This window comes from Thermomyces lanuginosus, assembly GCF_041956635.1.
Source record: "Thermomyces lanuginosus strain ATCC 200065 unplaced genomic scaffold VTN49scaffold_7, whole genome shotgun sequence".
Classification (NCBI taxonomy): domain Eukaryota; kingdom Fungi; phylum Ascomycota; class Eurotiomycetes; order Eurotiales; family Trichocomaceae; genus Thermomyces; species Thermomyces lanuginosus.
In genome coordinates this window covers 685,292-704,007 of record NW_027192341.1, presented here as the reverse complement: position 1 = coordinate 704,007, position 18,716 = coordinate 685,292, and the positions used below count along the sequence as shown (strand labels likewise).

The following is an 18,716-nucleotide window of genomic DNA, read 5'->3' as shown; positions in this document are numbered from 1 at the left end:
TAGAACTTGGGTCGAATCACCACTCCGTAGGGCTTCACAGCACAACGAGTGTGGTTCCTGCCTGCCAAAACCCGCAATGGAACACGGGACGGATTGATCGAGGGCCCGGGCAGCTACTGCGTCGGGCGTTCCGTCGATTGCACGCGGGAGACTCCGAATTCAGACGGACAGGACAGGCCACTGGGGGGAGGAGCCTGACCAAACACCCCTTCACTGTGTTCTGAGAGGGAGTCGAGGATGACTCGAGGGGAGAGGATCGAGGAAGAAGGGAAAAAAGAGATCAACAGGGAAAATTGGGAGAGAAAGGCTAAAAGAAAGTCCAAGGCGCCTGGGGCGGAGGCGATAGAAGAGGCAAAATTGGGGGAGGCCTCTGGGGGAATCGGGGGCTGATGGGCTCCCAGGCTAGGTTAGTTAGGTTAGTTGGTCGGGTAAGCTTTTTTCTCGACGGCGCTACACGCTACAGAGGGGGCAGCGTCCCGATGAAGAATGGCGGGCGGGCCCTGAGGAGTTTAGTTTAGCGGAATTCACAAGTTAGCATCAGGCCATTGATTATGGGGTGGATTCGCTTAGGGTGACCATCTTCTGTTAGTTTAGCTTAGGTTAGGGTCTGTACGAGCGAGTGGAGGAAAACCACCCTCTCAGAGAAGCCACTCGCAGGCATCGGGGATCATTTTCCCGCGGACGGCCGTGCACACCATTGCCTGTTTGGGTTCTCCTCAGGAGAGACGGATCCATTAATATCCATCGGGAGCCAATAGAAGAGCTGGATTTCGGAGCCCTTGCCCAACTGGGGAAAGTGCACTGATGGGGAGCCACTCAGCGCCAACCGAAGTGACCTTCACCGAATCACGAATTAGATGAGCTGGATGAGGTGTCCAATCTTGGAGCGCTTGGCAAATATCACGTAATCCGCCGGACGTCCATTGGTGGGGATTCATCATGGCGGCTGGGACAATATGGGTCCATTGGCTCCGCAGTTGAGTGCTTCACAGCCAATGGCATGCCGCCTACGCAGAGTGGACGTCGACTGCAGTTTCTGTGGCCAAGCGGCTATGACAAATTGGCCCAATGCTGGTGGGCACCATCATCCGTGCGGATCGAACACCGTCCTGGCGGGTAAGGGGAGCTGATACGGAGGGACGGAGTAATGGAGTCATGGGCATTTGTTCCGTGGGCATGTGGTGCGATCACGAACTAGTCACTATGAATTTATTATTTTTTTTTTTTTTTTTTTTATTTTCTTCTGATAAGGATTCACGAAAGATCAAGATCGGACCGTTAAGACGAGATTCAAAAATGCGATCTCGAGCCGGGGTTCTTGATCATGGGCGCATCGGATCCTGGCTTCCTGTCCAGCACGGTTACATGGCCAAGGCAACCTCCGATCTGCAGTTCGCAGGTTGCCAGAACCAGGTGATTGGGAGGAAGTGCAACCCAGCGAGTGCAGAAACTCGGCCACGCTGTTTTGGTGCAGCGAAGAGCGGTAAGCGGATAAAGCCAAGGGAGCGGAACTAATGAACCTTGTTCTGGAAGAAGGTTCGGCGTGCTCAATGGCCGCGCCTGATTGGCCCAGAGAATTAGTCATCATAGCGCCAGCGGGCAGAGTAACCCAATGGTGACCTGCTACGGAGGAGCTCGGACGTCGTAGGCTCGTAACCTGTGACCAAGGGCGGATTAGCGTACAAGCACGGGAGGATGGGTCTAGCCCTTCTCGGGCCGCACATGCCCCCGACGCCCTAAACTCGCCTGGGACTAGCGCCATGCGACGCGGTCAAAGCGCTCAACGTGGTGACTGGGCGGCCGTTTGGCGGAAGGCGGGAACATTGTTCCCGACAACTCTGTTTTTCCGCTCTCCCTCGCCGACGCCGTGACATGACGGTTCCTTCTCCTGGCCAACAACCGAGGTACATCTGCAATGTGTACCTCGTCAACGGTCAAGGGAGTCAAATCTGAAGCAATTCCATCCCATCATCCCAACTCGCAATCGGAATTGAAACCCTAGAACCCTGTCCTGACACAATTCCACTCCCGGCCGGTCCTTGTCCGATAACGGTTAAAATCGATGTTGGAAGGGTCCATGCCATGTGCTTTTCACGAGTCATGTCGGGCTGCATAAACTTAGGTTATCACCAAAGTCAGAATAGCTCCGTACTGTTAAACCGATGAGCCACACCACGTGTTGCGGTCCGGAGACGATAACGTGTGGTAGAGCATGCAAACCGTTCTACCCACCCGATCCTAGTGACCGCCTCTTGTCAATTTGGGCCATTGTTCATGCCGCCATTAATATAACCCTACGGACTTACGGAGGATGATTTAGGTCGATTTTGATAACTTGTTGCCGTCAACTGTCAACATCAGACGGAAGAGCGCGTGGGAGATTCCGAGACTCCTTGGCAATTTCCCAGGCCCCTGTCAAATGCTTTCCTATTCCATACAGCTGCAGGGACGGTGACAGGGATTCTTATCGCCATAATCTGAACTAGGTTAAAACGGCGAACGCCAGAGGGCAAAGAAAAAAAAAAAGCAAAGGCACGGGCCGACCGGGAGTCGCATAATGCTCCGTTATAGGACCCGTTGCCTCAACGGCTTCTTGATTCTCCCTCGGACTTGTAATTATAATTACTCTACTGGCGATCAGACCGGCAAAAGCTTTGCACGCAACTTAATACTCCCCGGTCCCAAAGGGAATCAGCTGGCAATCTAACAGCCGTCTGAAGTTTGTTAACCAAACACTTGAACTTAATTAGCGGGCTGGCCCGCTGCAACGGCTATGACCTCTTCCGCGTTCCGCGTTCCGCGCTCCGCTTACAAGTGGACTCATTCCATCCATCCACTCTGTCAGAGTCCCCATAGTATCCGGCCCGGAAATCTCTCTTGGTTCCCGCACATGACATGATCCCTGATCCACAACTTCAACGGTCGGACCTAGACTGCCCTTCATCATACGGAGAATTAGCATAGTAGAGTAATGCGACTAGAGTATGTTCTTGTGCACTCCGTTTGTACATGTACAGTTGGTCCGCGATTTCAACGGTCAGGCGCTCGGACCTGCCTCCCAGGAAGTAGTCTGCAGAATGGCACAGACCGGTTCACTAAGTTACTCAACAAGTACTCCGGAATGTACTCCGACTTTTTGTGTGTGTGTGTGTGTGTGTGTGTGTGTGTGTGCGTCTGCATGCACAGCATGTCGCCCTCGCCACTCAATCACTGTACCGCGCAAACTTTATCCTCTTGTTTGAGTGTGTTGTCTTGCTCTCGCAGTCCTCGTGCAGAATGCCCAAAGACACGGTGAGGAAGATCCACAAGAGATTAACTAGACAGCCTAATTACTTGAAAAGCTTTTCCTGTCTGGCATGCACATTGTCGGGGCTGCATTCTGTTGTACAACCTGGTGTCGTCAACATGATAATCATCCGATGCGGTCCGATGGTCGAGCCCTCATGCCATGGCAACTGGAATGGCACTAATGTAGCTTCCTGCATGTCCAGATCATTCCGATTTCCCGGGCAAAATCGAGTGGTGCTGGCTGGAGGAGAAGCTCCCTCCTCCCCGCAGTTGCAGTCTTGTGCTGCATGATGTGATTGCTCTAGACTCGATCGTCTCGAGCATCATGCCAAGCTAGGTCATTCGTCCGGAAAATCAGAGCCGAATGATGATACTCAGTCGTCGTACGACAGCCGATGGATTCTATGTTCGGCGATCGACACTGGCAAATGTCTGATGCATCCTGCTAGGTACTCTGTACCTTTTGCCTGATCTTAGGATGATGCTTGGTAAATCTTGTCTCGGTCTTCCTGAGTCTGAAGTCTGAGCAGAACAGTTACACACGTTGTCCTCTATTTCCATTCGATCCGCCTGACTTTGGGGTAGATGATCATCCTTATGATGCAGTTGGGCCATTTTTGGGGGGGAACAAAAATCGATCTTCATGCACTGTCCATCGCTCGGCCGACACTCGACAGGGCTCGACAGACTGGCAACTCGGTGGTCGACGCCAACAGTGTTGTGGTTTCGTACCATCCTTGCGTGCTCCTAGACTGTTTCCTCGGTAGACCATGTTTTTGTCTCCTTAGTTTCCAACAGAACAGTCCGCATGTCGTCAATTTTCCCTTCTGCCAGCCTGACTGCATGATTACCATCATAATGTCAAGCTGGGCCATTGAAACAGAGTATGTTCACGCTCTGTTCGTTGATCGACCTATGGCCTCGTACTATAGCTTTGCTGGTCTCACGACAGAGGTCTTGTTATCGATCCTCCGTCACTCTGTCTCAACAGAGCAAGACCCTATCAGTGTGACTTCATAGCCACCATGTTATGCTCTGTCCGTCGTTCGACATGGGCAACGTCGACACCGACAGTCCGTCTGGTTCATACTATTATGCGTGATCTTAGGAGAGATGTCTGGCGGTAGACCCAATATCTCGATCCATGGACCACGGTAACATAGTCGGCATGTTCATGCCCTGCCTGCCTGGTCGTTCGAGACCGACAATGCCTATGGCTGCGTGCCATCTATGCATGCCCTACGACAGAGGTCTTGTTCGTAGTGCCTCTGTCAGTATCTCGGACGCTCAGCAGAACAAAACCTTGTCCCAATTCTATCAACCTGACCAGGCATCAACATGAGCAGGGCGAGACAACGCTCATCACAGCCTCCAATCTCCCATGGTACCCAGCAATTATCCAGTGTGCAAATATACATAGCGTGCATTCCCTGACCGTCATGGTCACCTCAATCTTCCCCCGACAGCTTGCTCTGAATATTCAACACATCGCTCTCACTCTCCACCTCAATGACGCGATTCACCTCCGCCGTGTTGCGCATCAACTCCACGGCGCCAGCATACATCATGCGCGACGACGGATTGCAGTTCTCCGGCAGATAATACAACATGACATACGGCACGGTGAGACGGCCAGACGGCTGTCATCACATGATCAGTATCCAACCATTCCCAATGTCGAAACTCAAAAGGCTAAACCGACCAATGTGAATGGATAACTCAAGAGGACGAACCGCGGCGACGAGTCCGGAAGCTCGTCGGCAATGTCCTGAAGGCTGGAGTAGACGGTTTCATCCTCTGGACGGATCTCTTTCGTTTTGGGGTCGATGACATCTGCAAGACCACGGCCGGTTGTTCAGTTGGTTTGCGTCTCAGTCATTGAATCGGGCAGACGGGAGGAAAAAAGAGAGAAGGCACGGACAGATGATGCCCTGCGGGTCCTTGGCTCGAGAAGTCCCGAGCCGGAACTTGCGCAGTTTCTCTTTTGTTTCTGGCGTAAAGGTATATAATCTACTTTCGGACTGGACGGATAGTGTCAGTGTTGGTAGAATCAGTCAGATGAGGGTAGGTTCTTACCATTCTGCGAGTATATGTCAGGTATCGGAAGCTTTACACTCCAAATTGCACGCTTAAGAGATCACAGTAAGAAAAGATAAGATGATGCAATAAGATCTTCTGTTGTGACAGCTGTCTACCATCGAAACTGAACCCCACGGCGGGAGGCCAGCTTACCTAAGGCCATAATTAACCCCACAGAGTGACTGGACACCCCCTCTCAGGAACCTCACAGTCGGACCCGTACTTGTACACACTCTGTAAGTTTAAAATATTTGCTTTCAGTTCAGACTCGATCCTCATGTTTAGTCGCATTTCTCAATTGAGCAGACATTTGTCTAGTCCTACGTCCAACTTCTCGCAAAGCGCTGCCCCGACGATCACGAAATCAGCCCCGGTGCTCACTGCCATGAGTTTCCCCTTGCCCAAGTTCTACGAGAACAAAAACAAGAAAATCCAGACGGCAGCATGTCTGGTTATTGGCGATGAGGTTTTGGGTGGGAAGGTATTACCTTTTCTTTTTTTTTTTTTCTTTTTTCGCCTTCTATTTGACCTTATTGAATCAGCTAAACAACAACTAGTAGACCGTCGACACCAACTCGGCCTACTTTGCGCGCTGGTGCTTCAACCTCGGCATCCAACTCAAACGCATCGAAGTGATTGCAGACGATGAGGAGGAGATCATCGAAGGCGTGCGACGCATGTCCGATCGGTACGACCTCGTCGTGACGAGCGGCGGCATCGGCCCGACTCATGATGATATCACCTACCAGTCGATTGCGAAAGCCTTCAACCTGAAGCTCAAGCTGCACGAAGAGGCGTTTGAGCGGATGAAGAAGCTCACTCGGCCACATCCAATGGCCCCCTCGTTTGACTGGGACACGCCCTCGCCGGCGCTGAAGGCGCGCAAGCGCATGGTGGAGTTACCCTATGATGAAACGGTTCCCGAGAAGGACCAGAGTGTGTTTGTGGCGGATGATTCGTGGGTGCCGATTGCTACGGTTAACGGCAATGTCTACGTGCTGCCCGGTGTGCCGCGCTTGTTCGAGAAGTTGCTTGAGGGCCTTACGCCTGTGATTAAGCCGCGTCTGGCCGGGCCGGGAGCTCACCGTATCATCATCAGCACACCGCTGCCGGAGAGCGTCATTGCGCATTACCTTGGTGAGCTTGCCCTCCGGGTCATGCCGCATGGTGTCAAGGTCGGCAGCTACCCGCGCTGGGGGAAGAAGAATAACACCGTCACGCTGGTCGGAAACGACAAAGCGTACCTGGAGTCGCTCGTCCCGGAGGTTGAGCGCAATGTTCAAGGGAAGCGAGTGCAGCGAGAAGATGAGGAGGATGAACAAAAGTCAAGCTCATAAGTCCTTTCTTTTCTCTCTTCCGGCTAGAAGGCAGTACATATAGGGCTGTTATGTACAATCCATGTCACTCTCAACTGATGATACCAATACAACCACAGCATTTTCTTACTCATAACTCGATAACTTGAGAAGACTGGACTGGATTGCTCAAAGGCAGGTCTAGCGGAATAGAGAGTACTTTCGATCAAATCAATCGACAATCCCATACGATAGCAAACAACCATCAACAACCAACAAATCAACAAAAAAAGGGAAAAACAACAACAGGGAAATATCGAATAAAGAAGTGTCTCACATGGCTAGGAATACAGATCACAAACCATGTCTTTCTTGATGATAAAAATGCCTTATGCCCCTTGCCTGTTCCCAAAAGAGAAGAGAATAAAAAACGAAAAAAAAAAANNNAAAAAAAAAAAAAAAGAAAAATTTGCTTGCTTTTTTTTACATGTCCTTTGCTTGTTCCCGTTTCCATCCAAAGCCAGAAAAATGCAAGTAAAAGGACCTGGGTGGTATGCGTGGGAAAAGAAAAAAAAGAAAGGGAACGGGAATGACTGGCGCGCGTGGCACAGGAGCTTTTTTCCGGCGGAATGCCAAATGGCAGAGACAAAGGGAGAAGGAGAAAGAAAAAAGGAAATAAACATCCAGTATCACGAGTGGTATATTGTTGCACCCAGGGTATAAACGAATCAGCGGGTAATAGCTTCTCGGAAGGGGGCCTCCCACTCCCAAGGAGATGAATGATGAGGATCAGCTGTGAAAATGGATGAGCGAGAGAAAGAAAAGGAGACGGGCCGGTTTGTTTCAGTCGTCCCGATCCACCAGGCGCCGAAACATCGTAGAAACCCGTTTTGTAAAAGGGGGAAGCCAGGGGAGACGTGAGAGAGAGCAAGGGAGAGAAAGGGAAGAAACACCCGAGGCATGTTCTTTCGTATCTGACGTCGAGCAGAATGAAATCAAGATCTATCCCCAAAAGAGGGCAGCGCCCCGATAAGCATGAGCTCGAAGAGAAGTGTTGTGCAGGATCGAGAACGTGATCTCATGCCCAGAGACATTTCACATGATCACACACTTGGAGCAGCAGCCGGCGTCCTCGTTCGGCTCAGCCACGTCCATCTTGTTCTGGGGAGCGCCGCTGCCGACACCGCCGGGTCGCGAAGGATACGATGACATCTCCTTGTTATAGCGACGAATCTCGCGGACGAGGTCGTAGAATGCGTTCTCCACGTTGATGCGCGCCTTGGCCGACGTCTCAATGAACTTGCAACCGAACTGTCGCGCCAATGCCTCCCCCTCTGTTATCACCATCATCATCATCATCAGTAAATCGTCCCCAGTGACTCAATTCAGTCTGCTAGCTTCCCACGTACCCTGCTGCGACACTTGCCGCTCTGACTCCAGGTCGCACTTGTTGCCAACCACGATGATCGGGAAGTAGTCCTTGTCCTTGACGCGGAGGATCTGTTGTTGGAAGGTCAAGATTTCCTCGAAGGATGGACGCGATGTGATGGAATACACCAGCAGGAACCCTTCGCCGGTCCGCATGTACTGTTCCCGCATTGCTGAGTATTCCTCTTGGCCGGCCGTGTCGAGAACGTCCAGCAGCGCAACCTCATCGTCAATGACGCACTGCTTGCGGTACGAGTCTGCAAACAACCACACATGTGAGCCGGGAGCACGGCATCGGGATCGTCATCAGAAGGCGTCTACCTTCAATGGTCGGGTCATATTCGTCGACAAAGTGCGACTGGATCAATTGGATGGTTAAGCACGATTTGCCTACACCGCCTCCTCCGACAACGACCAGCTTGTATTCTCGCAAGAACTAGGAACACAAAAAAAGGGACCGTTAGCATTGCCAGGATTGAATTGCCATCGAATTGCCGATTGCTTGGGCGCAATGCTGGGTGCGACAGGCAAAGAGCGCTTGGCCGCGCCGGCATAAGCTCGGCAAAACAGAATCGCCTTGTACTTACTTTCGAAGCCATGTTTGCGAGAAGTGAGAAGCGACCACGACCGATGGATAGGGATGACCGAAAGCAGAGAACAAAGTCCTCACGACAGGACTCGCCCAAGGAGCAGGAAAAATTGCAACCGCGCGCTGCTCAAAGAGACGGAGGGGGGTGGCTGGAATGGATTCAAGCGAAAGATGGCCGGCTGGGTAATAGGGTTAGGTTAAGGGGGGGAAGGCTTGGGGGAGGAAGGATTGGGACCCAGATAAGTGGGATATCTCTGGGATGAGCTTTCGCTGGGGACCTTCAGCCTAGGGAATTTTATGAACGATTTTTTGAATTGCGATCGAACTGGGCCCCTTCTGGGGTTGGTTTAACTTGGTTACTTTGGCACTCTGGCCGATTCGGTGACCTAAGGGCGGCCGGTCCCAGGCTTCAGCGAATCATCGGTGTGTTTAGGGGAGAGGGGGCGTTGCCAAAGGACCACTGGAAAGCCAAGCGAGGGGTTAGCCTGGGAAGTCACATTTGATGGAGAGACAGAAGAAAAAAGAAAAACACGAGCCGTTGCGGTCAGGGATAAGACTGCAATTTTTCTTTTCTGCTTTTCACAGTCCACTTTTTTCAAGTTATCTACCTTGGAGACTGAGTGACTGTATTCACAGTTGTCAATGCCTTTAAGAATCGATCAATGAAGGAACTGATTCCCCGATCAATCGCTCAATGGGCGGTAACTTGGGGGCGCAGTCCGCCAGATTGATTAAAAATCTACGGAACCTCTTAGCTCCTATGCGTGAAATTGTTCATCACGGCCAGGGCCCCCTCCGTCCAGGGAATCCATGCACGGCAAATCCGGGTGGTTGGCCAAATGTCCGCGCTGGAAAAGGGGGTGTGTGACGGTGCGGCGCCATGCGCGCCCTTATCCAAACAAACAAGACAAACACATCCAATTTAGGATAAGTTCTTGTCCTTGGGGGCGCGCTAAACCCCATCACATATCCAGATCGTTTCCAGGTTGCTTTTTTGATTGCTAGCCGCCCCCCGTTGCTGGTCCCTGGAACGACCACTCGCACACCACGAGATACGGGTACCAGTGACTGGATGTGCGAAGAGGACCCTCTTGCAAGCCTTTCCACAAAAGCGGAGATCTCACCAACCATTGAATTCTCCGCGAGGTGCTTGGGGGCTTTTCGGTAAATCCCACAATTTATTACCCGCGAGGTATCCTTGGCAGAGATTAAAAAAAAGAGAGAGCTCGGCAAAAGACACGTGATTCTGCGGATATGCGATATGGGATTCAGGGGCAGATTTCCTTGCTGTAAAACTTGCAAGCAACGGGCTTTTGATTTTCTGGAAGCCCGTTCGAAGCACGCCGACTGGGCGATCAATCCACTGGGCTAACGGTCGACCTAATTCCATTAAAGCAGTTTGACCCTGAACGGAGGTGTCAGCTGGTGACCCGGCAGACTGGGAGGGCTAATCATATACGAGGGACGGATGGAGATCAATAATACCGGCGCAGGGGCAAATGGAGCTGTGGGTTTCCTCTTTTTCATGGCATCCTCCGCCCTCTGGAGCCTGTTTGGCTTTTGTGATTCACTAATATGGGAGCAAATCCGAGTCTTGACTGACTAGCAGCCGGGATATCGTGTCAGTGTGCGACCCAATAGGGCAGACATCTTGATATGCCATGCATATAATTGCATATTTTTATTAACTCTAGGCATAGTCTGGCCCCTCATGGGTGAATGACATTATGATAGATTGACAGTAAGATTCCTGTGGTTGTGAATGTGATTTATTCGCCGTCCCACGGGTATAGCCGATCAAGGTGGGATCTATCTACTGGATCATAACCACCGATTTTGCTCGGAATGTTTCAAGCTACATGCATATCGACTGCCGATGTCGTCCCCGCTGTTACACTGATTTACGTCGATCTGCGGTGCAGCACACCCGCAGCAGCCTATCGGCATGTGTCAGCCAGGGTTCAATGGAACGTCCTCTTAAACAACGCACTCACCTGGTGGCTAGGGAAGACCAATGTATCGGCGATCACCACGTTTTCTGGCCGGGTGGCGGCAAAGACGATGACCTCTGCGATATCGTCTCCGATCAACGGATCGACACCCCTAGAAGACAGTCAGAATACTACATTCACTACAGTTGAACCGAGGCATACGCATAGACGGCATCAGCCTTGGCCTTGTCACCGTAGTATCGAACAATTGAAAACTCCTACTTGCCGATCAGTGACAAACGCTCCTCAAAACATCAAAGATAAGAAATACAGTAACTGGTAGACGTACCGTTTCCACCTGGCCCGGATCAATCTCAATGACTCGGATACGAGTCGCAATCAGCTCCTTTCGGAGCGCGTCAGTAAATGCCCGAACGGCAGCCTTAGTGGCACAGTAGATGCTGCCACCGGCATACGGGTCCCGCCCAGCAATGCTGCCAATGTTGATGATATCACCACGGCCGCCCTGGTCCCGCTTCTTGAAGATAGGCAGAATCGCCTGCGTCATGTTAATCAGACCAGTGACATTGGTCGAGAACATGATGTTCATGTCCTCCTCCGCGATATTCGGTGCCTGCGCGACACCCTTGACCAGGCCGCTGCAAGTCACATCCCCCGGCGTCAGTACCCAGTCACGATCATGTGTTGTGATGAAGTCAATTTAGAATCAATGACGTACGCATTGTTGACCAGTACATCAATCTCGCGAAACTCCTCCGGCAGCGCCGGAACAAAGTTCTTCACAGCCTCCGGGTTTGAGACATCCAACGCGACAGGTAGCACTTTGACACCATCCCCCACTTCCTCCCGAACCTCCTTGGCCAGCTGCTCGAGCCGGTCGACCCGACGTGCCGTTGCAATGATTTTGAGGTTCTTGGGCGAGGTCCGTGCGAATTCCTTGACCGTGCTCCAGCCGATACCGGACGAAGCGCCGGTTACAAGGATAGTCTTGCCCTCGAGGCGCTTGGCGGCTGCGGCTGAGGCCATCCTGCGTTGAACAGCCCGATTAAGGAAGACGGAACACGTGCGTGCGTGATGATTGGAGGCGCAGTCGAGGATCTGCCGGGAAGACGACGGACGCGAATGACAGAAGTGTCCGAAGGTTTGGGCGATCCGGCGAAAACTATGCATGTGAGATGTGTATTTTTCCAGCTACCCTGATATCGGGTCTGGGGCAACAAGCAGTCTTAACCTGACGATCAGGTCGAATTGGATTTGAAGGGACCCCCTGGATAATGAGGCGGGGCTACGCTGGGGATTTCTCGGCGTCTTGTCCGAGAAGCTTGCGGTGATATCCGAAGCGCGGTTATCGCAATTGTTCAACAAGATGATGGAATATCCTAAAACGAGACGCAAATTGGACAATTGTGTTGTTGATTGACAATTGAGTATCACTCAAGAACAAGGACTCCCGTTTACCGAAGCCAATGGTACTACATTTTAGTTCTCATCTGGGATAGGTAGAATGGATTGGTCGATGAAATCGATAAATATATAATTCCATAACTACCTAACTTAATTTTAACGGTTTGAGACTTCGACACACGTTACAGTACAGCAAGCTTGATAACGTCCGCCACGTCTCATTGCACGCGGACGACCACAGAGAATACTCGAGTTGGTAGGCACCTTGCACGGTATCACGGAGCTATGCACTCGCATCATTGTGCGTCTCAAGGATCCTCGCTCTCGACTGCAGCGGAACCAACGACCGGCATCGCTGGATGCAAAGCATATCAGGCCGCAAAAAGATGACATTTGGGACTGTCATGGCCGATATTCGCAGAGAATCGCTCACAGACCTTCAGATGGCCGCGGTAATTAGAGATTCTGAGGTACATAGTGCCGTGCATGTCGGCCCAGAACCTGCCGAATCTTTGAATGGAGGATAGTCGTGATGATTCTGGAGATCTGACATCACATCCCCGCCCACTCAATGCTAAAGGTCCTGACTTTGGAGGGCTCCGCGTTACCTGAGCCGTCTTTCTCGACGCCTCCCAATAAGAAGCCTTTTTTCACGCCGGTGCCAAGCCGACCACCAGCGACAATCTCCATCAGGTCCAGCTCCTCGTCCCATTCTGCGGAGGTGGCAAGGAAGTGGGAGTGGAATCGCAATGGATCTCCAGGGTATGCCATGTACTGACACCCGAAGCGAAGTCCCGGAGAAATATAATAGCCCTTGGAATGGAGATGGGCAAAGAGTGGGTACGATGAAGGTACTTCCGGTAATGGCATGAGGAATTGACTGGGAGCTTTGTAAGGGAGCAGAGGGAAAGACGTGGGAGGGGTGATGCCCATTGCGGATACGGCAGATGGTGTTCTTGACGATGAAGCACGGCTCGGTCGACTTTCTTCAAACAAGGTCGAATCAGTCTCCTCTGCCGGCCTTTCCCCATGCACATCATTGTTTAAAGCTGCAACAGCTGGATTGTTTGGATCCTTTTGAGCTATCTTCTTCAGCGCCTCCTCGCGCTGCAGTTCCTTCTTCTCCATTTGAATCTTAGTCGCGCGTAGTCCTTCATTTTCTAGACTTTGTATGTATCGTCGTTTATCTTCTTCCTTGAGATTTTTGATGCCATACTCATGAGCCTTATATTCATCAACAATGGTTGCTACCCCCTTCTCGGCAAGAAGCCTTGCTTCCTCCGGCATCAACTCCAACGGCAGGCCCAGGAATACATTTTGTTGTGGCACTTGTGGCAAAGTCCCCGTTAAAACTCCACAGATGTGATGCTCACGGCGGAGATAGGTGGCCGCATCCGCAGAAAACAAGAGGTAGCGGCCGGATATGAAAGAGATCGGAATGGGAAGCTCTGGTATTTGAGCCATTTACTGTTCCTGGATCCGGGCAATGTTAGCTGCGCTCTCACAATGCTGGATAGAAAATTTTCGAGAAACTCGAGACAGATCATAAATCTCCAGTGTTATCCATCACTTGTATGTTTCAAAAGGGATTTTATGAAATTCAGTGGATTGACAGATTATTATTTGTATAATCATGCTGTTCTCGAACAGAGGGATCAATTCACAGAATTGACATACCTTTGCTATGGACTGCACTCTGGCTTGACCAGCAAAGCCAGAGATGCAGGTGATTGTCAGAAAAAATTCTGGAGGACAGAATCTCTTTGAGCTGGTGGGAAAAAAACGCTACGTTTTGACTTCAACCATTCCTAATTGGGTTAGCCTCGGCTCCCTGGCCTCCGGCTTTGGACTCGCGGCCTGAGGCTCAACCGCGCTGAAGAGACGATGAGACCGGCCAAGTTTCTGCCATAGAGCCAGGTCATTCATTCATAATCATTACCGATCATTGACTTTGGGACTCTACAATGAACTTCATTCTGTTGATGATCCTTGTGTTCTTTGCACCTCTATTCTTGCTTGTCGGTTAGTATACTTGAAAAACACCAAAGCTCTAGCTCACCGTTGCAGTGTTTCTCGCTCTTTCATCCTGCCTTGGTGACAGCCTCCGTGCTTACCTCCGTGGAGCATCTCGCAATGACTTGGGCTCCTACCGGGCGAATTATTTCCGTACAATGACCAATCCTGGTGTTGCCTTGTCCGAGCAAATCGAGCTGGAAGATTTGATGCGAGAGCGGCATTACGAGCACGATGAAAGCGACCATCGCTAAAGTTTATCAATCTAGAATTCAAGATCAGACTTTTTCGGTAAAGAACTGCTAGCGGCTTGCTGGGCTTCACTGTCACCCTCTGCGGGCGGTAGACTAAAGGGCTTGATTTCAAACTTTCGCCTGCTCAGCGTAAACGCCCAGTCTTCTCCGATGTTCTGATCACTGCCTCCACCTCGTTCATGCAGAACCGGAAGCTTGTGTGTCTTCAGCATGCCTTGCGGAGGTTCTTCGTGAGCGGTAGCCGCCCCCGATGTAGCCAACGCGTCGGATGAATGAGGGAAAGGGCACAATTCAATCACACCATCACACAGCAGTTCTACCCACCGAACCAACCCGGACGATCGTGGATACAGGGAAAGAGGCAATGTAATCATGGCGGTAATATGATGGGCACTGCTAGACAGCAGCCCGCGAAGGGAGTGGATGAACTGGAGCAGGTGTTCCGGTTGACTACAGTCTGGAGGGTAGATGGCAGGGTTGAGGAGAGACGGGATGAGGATGCGGTGAACGGTGTTTGGCGGGCATGTGGAAATGGAGGATACGAGCTTCTTGAGGACGGAAACAAAGATCGGTTCCCGCGAGGGCACGAGAGGGACATAATCAACTGTAGACAGTGCTGGATGCGCCAATCTCTTCGTCAGGTCAAATGCATGGCAAAATGCCTTCTGTTTGGAAGCAGCATCCGCTTGACTCGTTGAACTCTCCGGGGTCGCGACGGGTGCTGCGCAGATTCAGCGACTGATGTCATTGAGCTGCACGGCGATGCTCACCTCTTGCCGGCGTGATTCCCGTTCCAAATTCCCCCAGGCGCTCATAGCGCCACGCGATTTTCATCCTTTCTTCCTTCCGCCGGTCGACTTTTTCATCGACAGCATCTGCTGGTCCTATGAGCGCCGGAAGCGTTCTCCCCCACTGTTCCCCGATTCCAACCACGTGAACCTTGTGCTCCTGGACGATTCCTTCGGCGGCATAATATCGCAGCAATGCGCTAGCAAAATCGGTGGTACCGTTCTCTTCTATTAGCAGAATCTTGCCCATTGGTAGTCCGGCATGGCCAGCCAGTAGATTGTCCAGGGATCGGGACCCTGTTGATGTTGTCGGTCGACCATCATCTGGTGAGGGGCGCACGCCGGGAAGTGATTCGGTGGGTGGTGAGGTCGCTGCGGGTTGCGGCAGCGATGATACCGGAGCGTCGCGACCGGCTCCTGGCGACAATCCAACGTTCCGCTTTCTGAAGGACATATCGTAGACTGTTCTGAAGTTTCCTAACCTCGAAATGAACATTGAACAAGGTCCAACTTTGCTAGCCGCGTCCAGCCAATCGGAATGTGGGGCATTTCCCAAAACAGTAAGAAAGAGAAGAAAAAAGTACGGAGTGCTGCAAGTCATGGAGCTCTTTGAAGCCGGTCATTTTTTAATCTGATCTCTCCAATTCGTGCGGCCACTACAAATAAGTAAAGAGAGATCGTCAGCCATTGAATTCGCGACACTAGATTCAATCTTGAGTCCTGTTCTTGCTTCCCAAACCCCCGGTCGCAACCATGTCGGATCCGCAGCTCTTCGAGGACACCTTCACCATCACCGCCATCAACAACCAGAAATACGACCGCGTGTCGCGAATCAGTTGTACATCGACCGATAATCAGACGACCTTCACCCTCGATGTGAACACGGAGCTGTACCCTTGCAACGTGGGCGAGACACTCTCCATGTGCCTGGCCTCAACGTTGTCGCTGGACGGAAAAGGCGATGCGGTCGCGGCGGCTAGCAGAGCGGGCTGGAAGGACGTCGGCATGGGCCAGCCGACCTTGGCGGATGAATATGACTACGTTTGTCATGGGAAAGTGTATCGATTCGAGGAAGGGTCGACGGCAGGGAACATGTAAGCCTCTCTTTCTGTTTGAACCTTTATAGAGTGTCATTTGCGACTGACGACTTTTTGGAAAGGTCGGTTTTCGTCTCTTTTGGCGGACTATTACTGTACATTGATGGACCATACAGCAAGTTGGTCCCTCTGCGGATCGACTACGTGTACTTGCTGCTCAAAAAATAAATCCCGCTTTTAGTACGTACATCGTCAAAAGGACGAGTAATGAGAGGTTGGAAAATCTGCATTGGCACGGCGTTATGGGGGTCTCTTTTTTGGGTTGTTTTATGGGCTCACAGAGTCATGTTTCTTGACCTGGCTATTCTATGATAGACTAGTCTGATCAGGGCATGAACAAGGCTTTCTGTTTAGGATATCTATGAACTGCCAAATCTGGTGACTAATGGAAACTCGAGGCGCCGATGCAACCTGGATAAAATCTCTAAGTAGTCCGGCTCGTTCTCAGGGGTCAGTATCCCGTGCCGGATGAAAAAGTCGAGAATCACTACTGCGCAGTTGGGCTTCCACTCGCCCCTGGCTAGTGATTCCTTGACTTCATCAATAGTCCAAAGACGGAAATCCTCCACCTCCGTATCAGAGGGTTTAGGGATCTGACTAGCATCGAGCTTGATGTCGTAGACATACTCCACTTCTGGCTGAAGCAGGCCAGTCTCTCCACCGGCCCGGGCATCGCGGATGTAAAAATAACTCACGCAGCCCGCGGGCGTGGCACATCGACGAAACACGTCGGCAGGTATTGACGCTTCTTCTGCCGCCTCACGAATAGCGCACTGGAAAGGATGTTCGCCAGTACTTAGCCCACCGGCTGCAGTGTTGTCCAAATAACCGGGGTAGGTCTGTTTCGTTCTGGAGCGCCGGGCGACCCAGATGCGGATCCCATGATCCTCGTCCTCTACGTACCCGGTCATATGCACGCCATAGGTTACGATTCCGAAGAGCGGGCTAGCAGATCGTTCCATGTCCATTAGGAACTCGCCGCCGGGGCCATAGATTGGATACTTCTCATGCCGCCAACCCCTGAGAACGGCAAAGGTATCCCGCCGGACAGCCTCAGCTAGCAGGCGAGACATAATTTCAGACCGCTCCTGGGGCGTCGCATTGGGAGCTGCCATGAGAGTGACTGTACGCGAGGCAGAGTCGACTTCCCAGTCTCCGGGAATCCAATAGAACTTCTCCACCACTTCATTGGGCAGATAGCCCAGTACGGCGGGGCAACCGTTGATCTTGAATGCATGGTATTTCTTGAGATGCTCCGTATAGAAAGCTGGATCCCTGTCGTAGTACGGGAATCTGGAATTGTCAGCTCGGCCGGAGAAAACACGAGATAGTCATTCAGGGGCCATACGAATCGCATTCCTCGATCAATTGAAGATTGGTTTTCCCCATGATGCACAGAATGTCTCCGAGCTGACAAATGTGCGAGTGAGCAATCTGGCAATTTGATGATGTCAAGGACTTTCGGACCGGAGTTGTGCCGAAATAGGGGAGTACACACAGATCGAGCTGAAGACGAACACTCTACGGTAATTGGCCACTAAATCGACGTGACAGCATGACATGGAAAAACGGCCCAATCGATTTGTATTCGGAAGAGCCTCCTCGGTCGAGGTATCGACTTCGTCAACGGTTGCGGCCTCGACGCAAGACTGTCCGACTGAATGTTCATCCTGTTTTAGGGCTCCGATAAGGACGAGCAGGGATGGGCACCACCGCACCGAGGATTGGATTGACTCACGTGACCGAGAAAAGCCGAAGTTTCGTCCGGTAAAACCTTACTCAGCGGAACCGATCCGAAATGCCCTAACAAGTGCTAAGTCGAATCGGGTCCCCGACTTGGCTCTCGACCTTTCCTTTGGATGCGTTCCGACGCGCCAAGCTAAACGAGAGCTTCCTATATCGTTCGCCGATCCTTGATTTTCGTCCGGATGGAGACTTTCAGGTAAGCGGAACTTCAGGCACCCATTTAAATGACGGTCACAATGAGCAATCATTAGAAATCACGGAGACTTTCGGTCGTATCGGAGGAAAATCTACTGTGAGAACGTCAACGATGGACCCATGGATGGAAGAAGCTTGGGCCATCGCTTGCAGTCATCGACTTGCAATTCGCGCTTCTGATTGATTGTTCCGCGGTGATTGTTGCAGTTCGACCCACTATCGTTCATCTATGATCCATCGATCTTTGTCTCTTCTACCGGAATTAACCCTAAAGCATGTTGTCAGAGCTGTGATTCTCTTGGCTTATTAATCAATTTCGGGGGTTGTTTTACATTTTTTTTTCTTCAGGGTCCCCATACATCTGCCATTTGATAGATCATATATACCTATAAATTTCCGCCGTAGGGGGCTCTGCACGTTTTCCCTGCAGAGTTCTCTTTGTAACTCTCCGCTGTCCTCCAAATTTTCGGGCCAAATCACTTTGTTCCTGGATATGATTCCCGACTCCGGAGAGAAACACAGAGACAGCAATCTCCCTCGTGCATAGATCTGTGATTTCATAATATCGACCTGTTGATATCTGTGTTT

General features: G+C 51.4%; 9 protein-coding genes across 9 annotated transcripts; 3 read left to right on the top strand and 6 right to left on the bottom strand.

Moving 5' to 3' along the window:
* Nucleotides 1-4,736: 4,736 nt before the first annotated feature.
* VTN49DRAFT_7715 (uncharacterized protein) lies at nt 4,737-5,367 on the bottom strand (the record flags this gene model as incomplete). The annotated part of the gene is made up of 4 exons (XM_069416015.1): nt 4,737-4,928; nt 4,991-5,121; nt 5,210-5,309; nt 5,365-5,367. 4 exons carry the CDS (start codon nt 5,365-5,367, stop codon nt 4,737-4,739), a joined length of 426 nt encoding a protein of 141 aa, XP_069272076.1.
* A 277-nt stretch (nt 5,368-5,644) lies between these two features.
* Nucleotides 5,645-6,704, top strand: VTN49DRAFT_7714 (uncharacterized protein; the record flags this gene model as incomplete). Its single annotated transcript, XM_069416014.1, has 2 exons — nt 5,645-5,848; nt 5,928-6,704. The coding sequence occupies 2 exons, from the start codon at nt 5,645-5,647 to the stop codon at nt 6,702-6,704; spliced, it is 981 nt and encodes a 326-aa protein (XP_069272075.1).
* Nucleotides 6,705-7,757: 1,053 nt separating this feature from the next.
* Nucleotides 7,758-8,689, bottom strand: VTN49DRAFT_7713 (uncharacterized protein; the record flags this gene model as incomplete). The annotated part of the gene is made up of 4 exons (XM_069416013.1): nt 7,758-7,996; nt 8,072-8,347; nt 8,412-8,526; nt 8,678-8,689. 4 exons carry the CDS (start codon nt 8,687-8,689, stop codon nt 7,758-7,760), a joined length of 642 nt encoding a protein of 213 aa, XP_069272074.1.
* Nucleotides 8,690-10,580: 1,891 nt separating this feature from the next.
* On the bottom strand, nt 10,581-11,657 carry VTN49DRAFT_7712 (uncharacterized protein; the record flags this gene model as incomplete). Its single annotated transcript, XM_069416012.1, has 5 exons — nt 10,581-10,616; nt 10,674-10,782; nt 10,833-10,888; nt 10,960-11,269; nt 11,350-11,657. The coding sequence occupies 5 exons, from the start codon at nt 11,655-11,657 to the stop codon at nt 10,581-10,583; spliced, it is 819 nt and encodes a 272-aa protein (XP_069272073.1).
* A 930-nt stretch (nt 11,658-12,587) lies between these two features.
* Nucleotides 12,588-13,499, bottom strand: VTN49DRAFT_7711 (uncharacterized protein; the record flags this gene model as incomplete). Its single annotated transcript, XM_069416011.1, has 1 exon — nt 12,588-13,499. The coding sequence occupies one exon, from the start codon at nt 13,497-13,499 to the stop codon at nt 12,588-12,590; it is 912 nt and encodes a 303-aa protein (XP_069272072.1).
* A 518-nt stretch (nt 13,500-14,017) lies between these two features.
* Nucleotides 14,018-14,302, top strand: VTN49DRAFT_7710 (uncharacterized protein; the record flags this gene model as incomplete). Its single annotated transcript, XM_069416010.1, has 2 exons — nt 14,018-14,057; nt 14,103-14,302. 2 exons carry the CDS (start codon nt 14,018-14,020, stop codon nt 14,300-14,302), a joined length of 240 nt encoding a protein of 79 aa, XP_069272071.1.
* An 11-nt stretch (nt 14,303-14,313) lies between these two features.
* Nucleotides 14,314-15,544, bottom strand: VTN49DRAFT_7709 (uncharacterized protein; the record flags this gene model as incomplete). The annotated part of the gene is made up of 2 exons (XM_069416008.1): nt 14,314-15,023; nt 15,073-15,544. 2 exons carry the CDS (start codon nt 15,542-15,544, stop codon nt 14,314-14,316), a joined length of 1,182 nt encoding a protein of 393 aa, XP_069272070.1.
* A 299-nt stretch (nt 15,545-15,843) lies between these two features.
* On the top strand, nt 15,844-16,355 carry VTN49DRAFT_7708 (uncharacterized protein; the record flags this gene model as incomplete). The annotated part of the gene is made up of 2 exons (XM_069416007.1): nt 15,844-16,184; nt 16,250-16,355. The coding sequence occupies 2 exons, from the start codon at nt 15,844-15,846 to the stop codon at nt 16,353-16,355; spliced, it is 447 nt and encodes a 148-aa protein (XP_069272069.1).
* Nucleotides 16,356-16,546: 191 nt separating this feature from the next.
* VTN49DRAFT_7707 (uncharacterized protein) lies at nt 16,547-17,576 on the bottom strand (the record flags this gene model as incomplete). Its single annotated transcript, XM_069416006.1, has 2 exons — nt 16,547-17,480; nt 17,536-17,576. The coding sequence occupies 2 exons, from the start codon at nt 17,574-17,576 to the stop codon at nt 16,547-16,549; spliced, it is 975 nt and encodes a 324-aa protein (XP_069272068.1).
* Nucleotides 17,577-18,716: the final 1,140 nt, after the last annotated feature.